The 15,125-nt window shown below is 35.4% G+C and overlaps 1 protein-coding gene across 3 annotated transcripts in view; it reads right to left on the bottom strand.

Annotated features, from left to right (window-relative positions):
• LOC150087202 (far upstream element-binding protein 1-like) overlaps nt 1-15,125 on the bottom strand; it is a 241,664-nt gene that overhangs the window by 192,493 nt on the left and 34,046 nt on the right. For all 3 annotated transcript variants that reach the window (XM_090373028.1, XM_090373027.1, XM_090373026.1), the window contains 2 exons: nt 4,408-4,447; nt 4,145-4,218 (listed from right to left, as the gene is read on the bottom strand). In XM_090373028.1, the coding sequence (XP_090229154.1) occupies nt 4,145-4,218; nt 4,408-4,447 (114 nt within the window). The remainder of the gene's footprint in view (nt 1-4,144; nt 4,219-4,407; nt 4,448-15,125) is intronic.

A 15,125-nucleotide genomic window follows, 5' to 3' on the forward strand; every position in this document is an offset into this window, starting at 1 on the left:
TAATCGCATTTGATCCAAAAAGTAACGTTAAACGGTCTTTGGCTGCTTTGAACCCAGCAGCTGATTTTTCTTCAATAGAAATGAAGCTTTTTGCTGGTAGCCGTTTCCAGAACAAACCGCTTTCGTCAACATTGAACACCAAATTTGGAAAATTTTTAAGTTCAATTATTTCCTTTAGTTTTTCTGGAAACTTATTTGCAGCTTCTGTTAATTTTACACTATGAATCCTGGCCCGTTTTTTAAATTTCTCGAACCAACCACGAGAAGCCCCAAAAGTTTCCGTAATTTCTTCAGTTTGTTTAGATTTCAGGTGATTAAACTGGAATATTTTTTTAATGTTAAACGGGGCTTGAAATTGCCGACTTCGTTATATCAAAGCTTCGTTATCAGAGGTAACGTTAACCAAGGTATGCCTGTATATCTCAAATTTTATGACCCTCAATTTGTTGGGAAAATGACACTACGTCTTTAGAATCCAATAACCATATGTTAAATCATGGATGGGAATCCATCAATCCACATTAACAGAGTCCATGTATCCAACACCAAACATCAAGAAGATATTTGGAAATTAAGTGCTCTTTAAAATAATAATTTTTCTTTGTTTTATCAAGAAGCTACTTCTTAATTACTATCTATTAAGCAATAATGTATCTCAATATTTTTTTAAAATATTGTTTATTGCATTTGTACACTTCAACATGATTATATTACACATGTTTAATAACTTAAATATGTAATATTTCAAAATAAAGAATGAGAGGTTTCTTACATAAACATTATGGTTTGCTTACTCATATCTTCTTTATATTTTCAATTCAAATGCACATATTTTAATGAAGCAATACTTTTCAATTGTAACAAACAAATGTTTTTTATATTGTTAAGTATGACTCCAGATTGCTCAATGCATTGCCACTTCTTATGGAGACGGGAACAAAAAAAGGATCCAGTTAAGATATTGGCAGTTCATCACTATGTATATGCAGGCAAAACTGTGAGCTAACAGTTTTGATAAAGAGTGGTTTAACTAAACTCTCTTCATCAAACTCTCCATAACCTGATAGAGCTACTCACACCTTCAGTTTCCTTCCATGGATACTTTTCATATGAAGTTGGTGGGGAGGTTCTATCAACCAAAAGCATATATTTTATACTTTATTATAGGGACAGGGAAATAATAAAAAATTGTACTTCCTTATTTTATTTCGCTTTATTTCATTTTAGGTTAGCTTGGTCCATAGAAGCAGAATCACACTTTACCAAAGAACAGCCTTAAAAAGGCAATAGGAATTTGTCATATTTATGGGGTGTTTTTTGGTTTTTTTTTTTTTTTTCCCCCATTAGTTCACGTTATGTTCTGTTTTTCACGGTCCTGTCAAAATGAAAATAGGTATCTAAAAACCACACATTATTTAATGCTGCTTGTAAATAAAAGGAACATAACTATCTATGAAGGCTGAATTTTTTATAATGCTAATTAAGTGCAATATAATTGCAGTGTATACTGTAAAATCTTAATAAACAATCAAACATGCAACTGTTGTCAAGTTTTCATTTATAATGTTTAAATTTTAATAACTGCTGTAATAACTTGTAAATTTTGAGTAGTGAATTGTTTTTGAATAAAAATTTTGATATTAAAAAAAATAATAATTTAAACTTCATTTGTTTTCAATATTCTTGTTAAAAATTCCATATATAATAAATCTCAATGCATCATTGTTAATAATAATGGAGGCTTGTTTTTGCCAAATTGTATAATGCATACTAACATGATAATAGTGACTACTCTAGTTAGCTGAAAGATATTAACCTTGATTTTTTTTTTTTTTTTTTGTTAGTTGTTGGCACATTGGCTTCTGTGGACATAATGCACCTCCCAAAGTTTTTGCATTTTACATTGATCCAAGCCCGAGATGGAATTCGAACCCGCAACCTTTGGGTTGCCGGGCAGGCACTTTACCCACCTGGCTAGCCCAGTCGCCTACTGCCCTTGAGGCAAACAGTTCAATTGTTTGTCTGTGCATTGTATAATGAAATTTATAAAAATAATATATTAAAAAAACTCCTCCTCCACTCACTGAATCATTTATCCCCAGATATCTGCCCTGACTAATTCATTTAGATGTTAATTTTATTATCCTAGTAAATCTAGAAGAACCCTTTATTATATACAGAAGCCATATTGCTGTATACAACTCCCTTCACGGCTACAAGCCAGGGGTTTACATAAAAGAAATTATACAACACACAAAAGGCACTATGACTCCAGAAATGTTTGAACACTGGGGTGATGGATCCATGGCAGTGATGAATAGGTCTCCGGGAACAGGTTCTAATGTCCTCTGACACGGTCCTGGGAAGGAAGTCGACCGAGTACTTTCTGCCTATATTCCTTGTCGACTGCGAATTTGTAGAGGTCGCCATCCAAGGACTATGTCTTGCAGCATTTGCATGGGTAGGAACCGATCAGATAGCTTTAACCATTTTGGAATGGCCTGTAGGATTTAATTACCCCTAAGGCTTGGGACCGGGATCCTCCATCAGCAGTTAGCCCAGAAATCTGGTATTGAAATAATGCCGACCTTCATTTTGATGGCAAAGAAGAGTCTTCTCTCGTGAATGATGGCAGGAAGACATCTGATGTTGAGAGTTTCTGCCATCTGGGTGGTCCTTGGTGCAGGGGGAAGCTGAAATTTCCATATGGCCCACTTCAGTAGCCAGAATTGCCCCACGAAAATCCATCTAAGATGGGTGGCAGTAAAAGTCCAGACTTCGGCGCCATAGAGTATGACCGGATAAAGTAAAAAAAAGTAAAGTGCAGCCATTATCAACCCACTGCAGGATGGAAGCCTCCTCAACAATTCATGCTGGAGGAAATGGACTATAATCTGCCACGCTGGTCCAGTGCGGGTTGGCAGATCAACCCTATTCAGCAGTCAGGGGCTTGAACCCCAGTCTACTCAAAGAGCGTGTGCTACTGCACTCCCGCTCCTGCCCACTCGGCTACGGAGGCCGTATGACCGGATAGACATGTTTTAATATATCTGCACCCTACAACCTGGTCATGGATGTGCATAAGTTTTGTTTAATCATCCACCGGAGTCGACAGAACTTTATTTGCAAGTGATCTATATGCGGTAGAAAGGAGAGCTTTTGATCAAAATTAACGCCCAGATCCGTATGTTGTTGGATGGCAGAAATCGCGGATTCTCTTAAGATGGGTTGCACTACTGTTGGGCTCTGTTTGAGAGAAAGTCAACTGTTTTGACTTCTCGGGATTGATGTGAAGTCCGAAACCGAAGAGGTTCAGAAAATCCGAAACCTGAAGGTTCCGGATTTTCTGAAGGATTAAGTCATTGTTGTATTCAGCAGTGTCTCAGGGCTGATGGCAGTAAAGAGTTTTATGTCATCGGCAAAGGTGATGATATCAGTTCGGCCTGTCACGAATGGCACGAGAACAGCTGAGAACAAGATTCTGGACAGGACCCCGCCTTGTGGGACTTCAGTTGTAATAGTCCTGGTGAAGTGCAGATTACCATCGCAAACAATAATGGTCCTGTTCTCAAGCATTGTCTGAATAAACCAGAGCAAGTCTCCACCAATGAGGTAATACTCATGTAGTAGTCTTGCTAATGCGTAAACGGATATGGAATCAAATGCTGCTTGGATGTCGATATTTGACTAATTAAATGTATTAAAAAATAATAATATATTTCTTTTGAAAACTGTGGACGTTTTATCAGCAACTAATTGTTTGATAAACTGACCTAATGACACATTACATTTATACTGAAGAGAGTCTAGCCACCACTTTAAATAGGGCACATGTAACGGGCGAGTATAATTACTACACGCAAATCAGTAACTCACTACATAGTTTCTCGCCAAAATTCATGTGAATATAAGTCTCGTCAACTTTTCTTGCTAGTCGCTGGCATTTTCACTGTATTTTTAAACAAAAATATTTTTTCCCCAAGACCTTCCTGCAACCCTCAGAAACATCCATGTGAACCTTTTTTTGGGTTGCAATCCTGGGTTTTTTGGAACACACACAAGACATAAGTACAAAAACAGAAATATAAAAATTGCAAATATCTGATTAATATACTTATAAAATAAAGAAATATACAATACTTACTCAATCCAACCATTTTGTCTGGTACTTTGAATTCTTCTACAACAACATTTGCTGCACCTGGACCACCACCACCTCTGCAAAAAATGGAAATAAATAAAAATATAAAATTGGCATTCAATGTTAAGTTTCTAAAATATACGGTAAACAAAGAGACAAATTTTATAAAATTGCACATAGAAATAATTTGACCGTTTGCATTTACAAAATCCGATTACTGATGTTAATGAAGAAAATATAAAAACATCTGATCAACTGAAACATACCTCTGTTGTTGCTGTATAGCTGCAAGCTGAGCACCAAAAGCTATAAAAATGAATATTTAATATATTAAATAATGTAGCAAACAAACAAACATATATGTGTCTAAAATTATAAAGAGTCTAACCCTTTCTGGAGTATGTTCCCTGAAAATGTGTGGGCCAATTAGCGATTTTCTGTTAGCAGCTAGCTCTGTGAAGTAAATTTATTCACATTTTGAAAATTTGTAGAAATGCAAACTTTGTACAAATACTTCAAAAATATTAATTGGTTTTTATTTTGACTTGGCTACCCATTAGAATGAAATTGTCAAAAATCATATCAGAATTTTTTTTTTTTAATTCTTAAAAATCATTAATTTCATAAAAAACAAATCCTTGTATTTTTTATATATATATAAAACACTATCTTCTACATCTATTCATGTATCACTTGATTCAATTTAATCAACTTCTGGATATGGATTGTGGAGAATTTCAGCTTTAATAAGCCAGAATAACATAATAGCTGACAGAAGCAATTTCCTATTTTAAAAGCTACTTTCTTGCTGACATATTATAAACTTCTATAATTACTTATAAACACAAATAAGAGAACAGCATTAACTTGAACATTTTAAGGCAATTCACTCATAACACAATTATTTGAAAAATACTTGAAACAACCTTGAAAAAGGTGTACATACTCCTCAGAGCCTAAACGTGAAATGCATATACATATCTATATACTCCAGAAAAGGTTTTTGGTGTACGTTGTATTTATAATTAATGTAATAATTTGCAAAAATACCAAAAATACCTCAAGATTTATCCAAGTGTTCATGAAAACAGAAGTTAGATATGTACAAAAGAGCTTGCCATTCAAACTTAGTTCATTTTCAGATAAAATAAACTCTAAAAATTCTAACACCATACTTTAAAATCTGGCACAGTTTACAAAAAAAAAAATAAATAAATAAATACAATACGGAAATATTAAGAAAGTAATATGGCACTAATACAAACAATTTCATTTGTTTTTAAAAATCCATACAAAAAAAAAAAAAAAAGAATAATAATAATTTTTTTTATAAGATGCTTGCAAGACTTATCTTGTCCTTTCATCTTTTTTCAGTCAGCTGGATTTAATTGCATTGATATTTCAATGGTCTTACTTCACAGTAGAAAAAAATTGCTTTTGCAAAGAGTTACCCTGGTATTGAAATATTTTCAAACAGAAGGCTCAAAATGGGTTAAGTGGCCATTTATTTATAAGATGAGACTGCTATGATAGCCTATTTCAGGACTAACAAGTCCCTTATCATATATCATGTGGCCTCTAGTGACAAGATGCAGACAAAACAGTTGTAAAGTGGTTGGACGTGAGCTGTCATGCATATACCAGTTTTCAAAAGTGTAACACAGACAAAGCAATCTGTTTAAAGTAGTGCAATACTAGGCAAGTTGGGTCTGTTTCAAGAATTAAGATTGTCGCATTATCTACACAGTTTAAATCACAGAGAGAGAGAGAGAGAGAGAGAGACAAACTATTAGCTCATGTGATTTCTTCCTGTTTCCATGTATGAAGAAAGCACTGAAAGGCAACTGATCCGCATCTGACACAATGCTTGCAGAGCCACAAAGGAAGCATGTGCAGCTTTCAAAAAACAGCTTGCATGATGTATTTAATAGGTGGGTATGATGGTGGCAAAAGCGTGTGAAGTTCAAGAGAGTATTTCGAGGAGAAATCAGATGATGACAATTAAGTAAGATCTTGCACCAGTCTGCAAATTAAATGATCACATCTCATATATGACATGAACAGACACCTGCCAGACACCTTCATAAGTGACAAAAATTTCCATACGGCAGGCTCAAAAAAGTTCTTCACAATGAAGGCAAAAATATAGTGAATAACATGCTTAAGTTTTTTGAAAATGAAGCAAGATGTTCTAGTTTAATTGTACCTAAAATTCAAACTATAATAAGAGCTGCTCTGGCTACAGGTTTATCAGAAATAACAATCAAATGGATTAGAAAAGAACGTTCATTGCTGTCGCACCCGGAAGATAAATCAAAATCTCCACATAAGAAAAATCAGTGAGCAGGAAAACAGTTGATCAGGTAGAATATTTTGAGATGCATTACTCGTCTCACCATTCAAGAATTTATAGTGTCAATAGAAAGGTACCCATTTAAATAAATTGTTGCCAGTTATGAGGAAAAAATTTGATTTTCCTTTTGGAAAAACAGCTGTATATGCAATTTTTAAACAAATGGAAAAAAAACAGAAGTCAAATTGAAAGTGTTAGTGGAAAGAGATTATATTGTTCTACGGAGAACAAAATATTTATGAGCAATTACATGTTACTGCAATTCTGGGAAGAACTTAGATTTTTTTAGATGAAACCTAGGTGGCCAATAATTAAACTTTTCAGAAGTGTTGGAGGATCAATGGATTATCTGGAATAATGGACTGTGGTCACGCTGGTAAAAGAATTATTATAATAATGCTTATATCTAGATCGTAGATATAGCTTAGCTTAATTTTTCAACACTCACCTCATAGTAATCCGCTTAGTTGGTTGAAAGTTTTACCACGTACATAGTGGTTATGAGATTCTAATAACTTACAGGGATTATAAATTTAAAAACTAAGTTATGGGCTTTAATTTTTTCTAAGAAAGGAAAGTGCACCTTCCATTCTATGGTTGTCTAATTAAATAAATTAAATGAAGTGAGATAAAAGCTAATAGCCGAAAACGAGCAGCTTTCGAAATAGTCTTCAGTTAGCTATAGTGGGGAGGGGAGAGCACGCGAGTGTGTTATATACAGGTTGAGTTCCAGAAATGCATTTCAGTGCATGTGGAAACTTAATACTTGCTAAATTCCAAATAGGGGAGAAGTTGGTGGGAATCTTTGTTTAATATGTTAAGTGATGTGTGGTGCTTAAACCACTCAATGACAAGTTTTGAAGGATTTTATAACTGGAATTTAGTTTAATTATTGTGATCGCTGAATCGATGAGTGGGTCATGATTTTTTTTTTTTTTTTTTTTTCCTTGTTAGTTGTTGGTACATCAGCTTCTATGGCCATAATGCACCTCCCAAAGTTTTTGCATTTTACTGTGATCCAAGTCCGAGGCGGGAATCTACCCCGCGACCTTTGGGTTGCCAGGCATGCACTTTACCTACCTGGCTAGCCCAGTCGGCGTTATGATTATAAGACTGAACATGTTGTGTTAGTTCTGTACTTGCTAAATTAGATTTTAAGCTATAAAAGTGGTAGTATGCACGAGTGTTAGAAATTTTTGATGTCCAGAATTTTGCTGTCGTACTGCCTATATAACACGCTTGACAATCTGATTGGCATCAAATCAAATATATAATGTTATTATGATCTTGTGTCCTGTACTCATAGGTACCTCCGTAGCCAGGTGGGCAGGAGCAGCAGTGTGTAGCACACGCTTCTTGATTAGACCGGGGTTCGAGCCCACGAGGCACCAAATATGGAGGATGCGGAAAGGTCAGGGAATGACCACCGCATATCTCCGGAGCAATATGGCCTTAGTTGCTAATGCTCCTAAAAACCAAATAACAACAACAACAACCTATACTCTTATGTTGTCTTGTATGAATTGAATTTAGAACTTAATTTTTTATAAGACGTAAATATTAATTTGATATCTGTATTTTTAAAAATCTGTTGAAGTCGTCTAGCAAATTGTTGATGGTATGGGAGGGCGATAAGGGGTTTGTGTATCTTATTCTTATTCACGTGGTTATTAATTTTGCTTGGGTTATTAGTATTATTATGTACTTCGGTGATGGTTTCTTTTATTAGTTGTAATGGATATTCCCTGTCGATGAATTTTTTGGTGAGGTACTGCAATTCTGCGGATAGGTTGTTTGTGTGTGACTACATTTGATAGCGTTGTATATCTGATTGTATATAGAACTGCTTTTTTGATGTATAGAGGATGGTGTGAATGGTAATGTAAGAATTTACTTGTATGTGTGTTCTTTCTGTATATTTTGGTGCCTAAAGATGTACCTGTTTTGTATATAACGAGGTTTAGAAAATTAATTTTATTATCGGTTTCTACTTAGAGGGTAAATTTGAGTCTCTCATGTGTTGTACTAAACATGTTCAGTAAAGTATCAATGGTGGTTTTGTTGCCTATTAAGAGGACGTCATCCGCGTATCTCATATATAGTTTAATCCCTGGGGGAAAGGGTTGGTGTATTTTTTTCTTCAATGGAAGCGAGGTAGATTTTGGATAAAGGAGCGGAGATACCGAGGCCCATGGGGAGGCTGAAAATTTGTTCTTTGTAGATGTTATTTTGAAATTTAAATTGTTTGGAGTCAAGTAACAATGACGTGAGTTCTCAAATGTCATTAATGTTTAAGTCAGTGTGTTTTGTCAAAGTGTCGTCTTTAATTAATAGTTCTTTAAGGGCCAGTAGTTTCGATGTGTACTTTTGTATTTTCGTGTGGCAGTTTAGTTATTGTAGATTCTGAACCGAGAAAATTTCATTAAAGGTGAAATAATTTTGACGAGGAATATAGATAGAGTGGCATAGGCGGACTGTTTATAGGAAACAATGAGCCTCCTTAAAATATCATCAATAATGCTAATATAAAAATTATAATAAGCTTATAAAGTACATTATTATAATAATGCTTATATATAAAGCTGAAAACACAACTGGCCAAATGAATCAACATAATTTTGAAACTTGACTAAAGCAGCAACTACTGCCAAATATTCAGGTAGGTTCTGTTATAGTTTTCGATAATGCACCGTGTCATAACATTCAACAAGACAAGCCTTTGAACAATTTGTCACAGCAGTGAGATATTACAGAGTGGTGAGACAAGGTATCATTTCAGCTTTGTATGCATAAATGTGAATTATTAGCCATTTAAATGTTCCAAAAACATACACAGTGGTAGAACAGTCAATGGGCATGGACACATTGCCTTAAGATTACTGCCATACCATTGCAATTGAAACCCTATTGAATTAATATGTGCGTGCTGAAATGAAAAATTTTATTCAAAATAAAATTTTTCATTTCAGTACGCACGGATTGAGCATTACAGCTCTGGTTCATATCATCTAATTCAAAATAAAAATAATCAAGATCCAAATATGACACCTCTGATGGAATACACAAAACAAGGAATAGGTAGCATAACTCAAGAAAGATGGAAAAGTTGCTGTGAAAGTTTTCATTACAGAGCAAATGTATTGGGAAACTGATTGCATTGCCTTAAGTAGAATTTACTATTGAGCCTTTAGTGTTTAGTACAAATGAAAGCGATAGCGCCACTGAAACAGCAACGGAAACAGATGCAAGGTTTTGATTACATTATTAATATTTATTAAATATTATTTCTGAATATTATGATCATAGTTCAGTAAACCAGTATTACAATATAGCTATAAAAACTACTAACCACTAAAATGTGTTATTCGTTTGACCAGCTGTATGCTCTACTTCCTGACCCCTATTTCAGAGAATGCCTATGTAGTCACACCCTCAAGTATATTCCAGTGATGAGACTATACAACAAAGCCTTAATTAGTATGAATTTGAATAGTAAGGATTATAAAATGATACCAGACCTTATTTACTACAAGTCAAAATTCGGCTAGTACAAGTTTATTTCAAATTGAGCCAAAAATTACATATGGGTTATCAATGACTCAACACTGCGCTGCACCACCAAATGCTCACTCTTCAGTCCACCTCTGCCCATTTTTTTGTGAAGACATGCTGTAGCTTCTTATCCTATATATGTGTACGGTACCGTATTAATATATTTTGATAAACTGCCAGGGGAATTTTGATAAAATTCCCCATGTCCATGTTTTGACAAACATGGACAAATGGGGGAATACTTGTAGTGCAAATAAGAAGACGCTTGTTATTACATTAGAACAAAAATTTGATGTAATAAAACAACATGCACATGGCTATAGTAATTCTGAAATAGGCCGAGATGTTGGAATGCATGAATCTACAGTATGTAATATTATAAAACATGCAGATGAAATAAAAGAAAAAAGGTAGTTTCATCGGCTTTTTGTGGCTTGCAAACAACTACTACTAGGAATAGAAGTGTTACAATGATAGAAATGGAGCATCATCTCTTATCTGTGTGGGTGCAAGGTTGCAACCAAAAGCGTATTCCTCTTAGCAAAGCAACAATTCAAACAAAAGCTTTGCATCTCTTTATGACAGTGAAAGAAAACGAAGTTCATGTGGAAATTGAAGAAACTTTTATTAAAAGCAATGGGTCGTTTGAACATTTTATAAATCAAATTCAATTGCATAATGTTAAAATTACTGGTAAAGAAGCTGCAGCTAAATATCCCAATATTTTGAAGAAAATAGTGGAAGAAGATGGATACACATACCAACAAATTTTAATGTTGATGAAACCAGATTATTTTGGAAAAGAATGCCTTCTGGAACTTAAATCTTCAAAAAGGAATTCAACCTGGATATAAAGTGGCTAAGGATTGTGTAACACTTATATTCCAGAATTTTAGACCAAAAGGAGATTTCAAATTAAAACCAATGTGCTGTCGTTCATGGAATCCTCACGCTCTTAGAGGCTACAATTAGCAATCGCTTCCAGTTTTTTTGGCATTCAAATAAGAAAGCATGGGTGACCAAAGCTGTTTTTAAAGACTAGTTTTCAAAATATTTTTGTCCAGCTGTTAAAAATGATTGCAAGAATAACAATATTGCTTTTAATGCATTATTGATTTTAGATAATGTCCCTGGCCATTAACTACACTTGGTACATTGCATGAGAATGCAATGTCTTTTTTTTTTTTTTTTTTTTTTTTTTAACCAGCAGACATGTTCACTGCAGCCCATGAACCAAGGAATAATCGCAACATTTAAAGCTTACCACCTATGAAGAGTTTTGCACAGGGAGCTCAAATAACAGGCTACAATGCAATTTCTTTAATTGACTTCTGGAAAAAATATAAAATCAAAGATGCAACAAAATATTTCCCATGCCTTGGAAAAATTAACTGCACGCAATATGTGTGCAGCATGGGAAAACACTTTGCCTCATTGCGCAAATAATTTTAATGGCTTTCCCTCCAAGTGCAAGCAGTTGTTGAAGAAATAAGACATTGGAAGACGGTTTGGTTTAGATGAACTGGATAATACAAACGTCAGTGGCTTGTTTGAATCACATTTGCAAGAAATGACTGATGGAGACCTTAATTTAGATCAATAGCATGCATTTGAAGAAGCCGACAATGCTGATGAAGAAGTAGACAATGTGCAAATGAAGGAGTTCACCATCAAAGGATACAAAAGAATATTTCAAACTCTGGAAGCTTTAAAACAACAAGTTGTGGATGCTGACCCCAACACTGACTGGAGCATGCAAGTCTGGAAATAGGGATAAAGTTTTCAACAAGCACAAGTATGAAGACTTAAAGAAAAAGAAGACAGTTCAGTTTAGCCTGTTAAAATATTTTAATAAAATGTAATATTATTTTCTTTGCTTAGTTTATAATAAACTTGAATCAGAAATACATTTCTTATCATTTGGTAATATATACATTAATAAATAGATAAAATAACTTGTTCTTAAAAATTTTTATTGCATATTTTCATTGGGATTGGATCAATTAACATACTTTGTTATAATAGTTTCGAATAGTACGAATTTGTTTCATACAATGGTTTTGTAGGATTCATTTGTACTAATTGAGACTTCGCTGTATACACACACGCACAGTTGGGTCTTCATATTTGCGGGGTTTACGTGTCAGCACTTCACACAAAAACATGAAATTTCGCAAAAATCTGTATTCTCATCCAAATAGCCCCATATGTTTCTACATGCCGAAACACTTATGCAACCATTTACAATTAACAGAAATATACTAAAATGTGTTTCAAAAATGCTGTATCAAAATTTTATTACATAGTTAAAAACAAGGCATGCACCACAGGATTCTGTACTCCTCATTAGTAGGGGTCCCAGAGGCTGGAGAAGAAGTGGGTTGGCTGATCTTTGAGACTTCTAGTTCAGAGGTATAAGGAGTTCTAGGCACCAATGTAGAAGTTGTCCTTTTCAGGAACATTGTGATGGGAAGCTGCTTCTTCCTTTGTTTGAACTCATTGAACATGGCTGTGTATGGTGTTAAAATATCATCGAGGCTTTCCTTGAACTTCATTGCACGAATCATGTTGTCGCCATATTCGTAGAAGTCCGAAAGGCATTTGGCATTGTCTGCACTAAGTGAACTTCTCTTGGCACGGTTCTTCCTCAACCTCAGAGTTGGAACAAACAAGCTCCTTGAGTTCATCATCCATTAGTGTTGTTGCCTGTCCAATTAAATCGTTGATGTCCTCCTCCTCTTCTAAGTCCTCGAAACCTATGGCCCCTATTCTCCTGGCCAACTCCTTTATTTCTTGAATGGTTTTTTGTGCTGTTCATCTGGATTGAAATCATGCACAACTTCAGTCCACAAGTTCTTCCAACAGGCATTTACAGACTTGACTTTGATGTCTACTAGAGTGTGTTTTATTAGGAAGAGACTGTCACCTATAGTGAAGTTGTCGTCACTGTCCATGGCCTCAATGATTCGGTCCCTACAACTCTTCGTGTAGTTGGCCTTAAAGACCTTGATTACCCCCTGGATAAGGGAGGTAGTGTTAGGGGGTAGAAAGACCTCTATGTCTTGATTTGCATAGGCTTGTGTGTAACTTGGGTGTCCTGGAGAATGTCCCAGGACAAGGACTTTAAGTGGAGGCTCCCCTTTTCCTCCAGGTATTTGACTTCGGGGATGAAACAATGGTGGAATTCAGAAAGAGATCCTTCGTCGTTCAGGCTTTTTGCATTACACATCCAGCACACAGGCAGTACATTCTTGTTATGTCCTCTAAGATCTGTTGGGTTCTGCACGTGGAAAATTAGTTCTGGCTTTGTCATATGGCCTGCTGCATTGGTGCAAACTAGCAGCATAACCAATCTCATGCCACCTTGAATCCTGCGACCTTCTTCTCTTCGAAGGCTTTATAGGTGTGCTGAGGCACCTTCTCCCAGAATAATGCACTCTCATCAACATTGAAAACCTGTTCAGATTTATATCCCTTCTCCTCAGTGAGCTTCTTGAGTTGCACAGGGTAGGCCTTAACAGCCTCGTCACCAGCTGAAGCAGATTTGCCCGTAATCTTTGCATTATGGAGTGAATAATGCCTCGAATTTCTGGAACCACCCTTTGCTGGCAATGAAAGTGGTTTCTGCAGTACTGCTGGTACAGGGGGTTTGCTGCTCAAATCTGTTGTAAAGAATGAGGGCTTTGGCAGAAATCATACCAATGTACACAGGCAAGTTTTTCTTCCGCTAGTCTTTGATCCAAGTGAACAGAGCATTCTCCATTTTTAACATCACTTTATCACATACATAAGTTGCGTATTTAGCAGTTATAATTCCACCAGTTTACACTCGAAAAGTTGATATCACTATAATATCAGAAACAAAGAAGAAAAATAAGGGGTCTATAGATTTAGATTCATATGCTTTGTTTTATTTGGGAGTACTAAACAATAACTTGGCATCTTCAGGTGTGGCAATTTTCATCAGAAAACAATGTAAGAAAAATCATGGATTTCATGAAGGATCATACAAATTAAACTTAAAATTCTCAGATATAATTTTAATATAATGAAGTAAGGTAGAAAGAAAACAGGAAAAAACAGAAAACTGTTTTTGAAAAATCAGGTAAAAATTAATGTATTGTCCAATACTGCATGAAAATAGAGAGGAAAAGGAAGGTCTGTGTGAAATTCATGCAGCACAGCCTCACAGAAGGGCAAAAGCAACAGTGAGTGCCATCATGTGAAGAATTCATACAAGCATGTCAAGACATTCCGAATTTCCTCGACTGTATTGTCACTGGAGAGGAGTGTTCGGTGTTTAAGTATGACCTAAACAAGAAGCATCAGCGCATGCCATGGATTTCAAAATCATCACCAAGGCCCAAAAGGTTTTGTTTACAGAACTCCAGGATCAAGGCAATGCTGATCATGTTTTTTGACAAACAGAATGTGATTCACAAGGAATTTTTACTTGAAGGGAGAGAGAGTCAATGCTGCATTCTATGTACAAATGCTTCAAAGACTACTGAAGCACACCTGAAGCATTAACTTTATCGCCACATCTCTTATCTTGAAACATTTCATCTAATCAATTATTGCCAGCCAATACAGATTCCATCAGCAGTGATCCACACTGGTGATATACTTTGGCTTGCTGTTATTCATCTTTGAAGAAATTCAAAGGCCTATTAAACTTACATGGAAAAATGACTGCTGATGGTCATTTTACAAGTGTGGTGAAACTTCAGCAGTTACTCTTGACATTTTTAAGAATTCTGACTGTGTTTTAAAAAAACATCTTTTAAACAAGCTCCCACCTTATGGACTGCAAACTGTTTGTTGCAATTTAAAATCCAGTTTTCTCCCTGACCACAAACTGAAAGTGACAGTAGACTGTTCTTCTTATACTTCTCTCTGCTAACTCTGGTTTTCCTAAAGTTCATTCTTTCTCCCACTCTTTTCCTCTTGCATATTAATCACCTTCTTCCACTAACTCTATCTTTTCCAGTTTCAATGGTGACAGCACACTATATTCTGCCTTCCAGTTTGGGAAATTTACCCTGCACAAACAGCCTCAACTTGTCTAAAATTCAAATC

This window comes from Mastigoproctus giganteus, chromosome 4, assembly GCF_048544385.1.
Source record: "Mastigoproctus giganteus isolate SK-2022 chromosome 4, ASM4854438v1, whole genome shotgun sequence".
NCBI lineage: Eukaryota > Metazoa > Arthropoda > Arachnida > Uropygi > Thelyphonidae > Mastigoproctus > Mastigoproctus giganteus.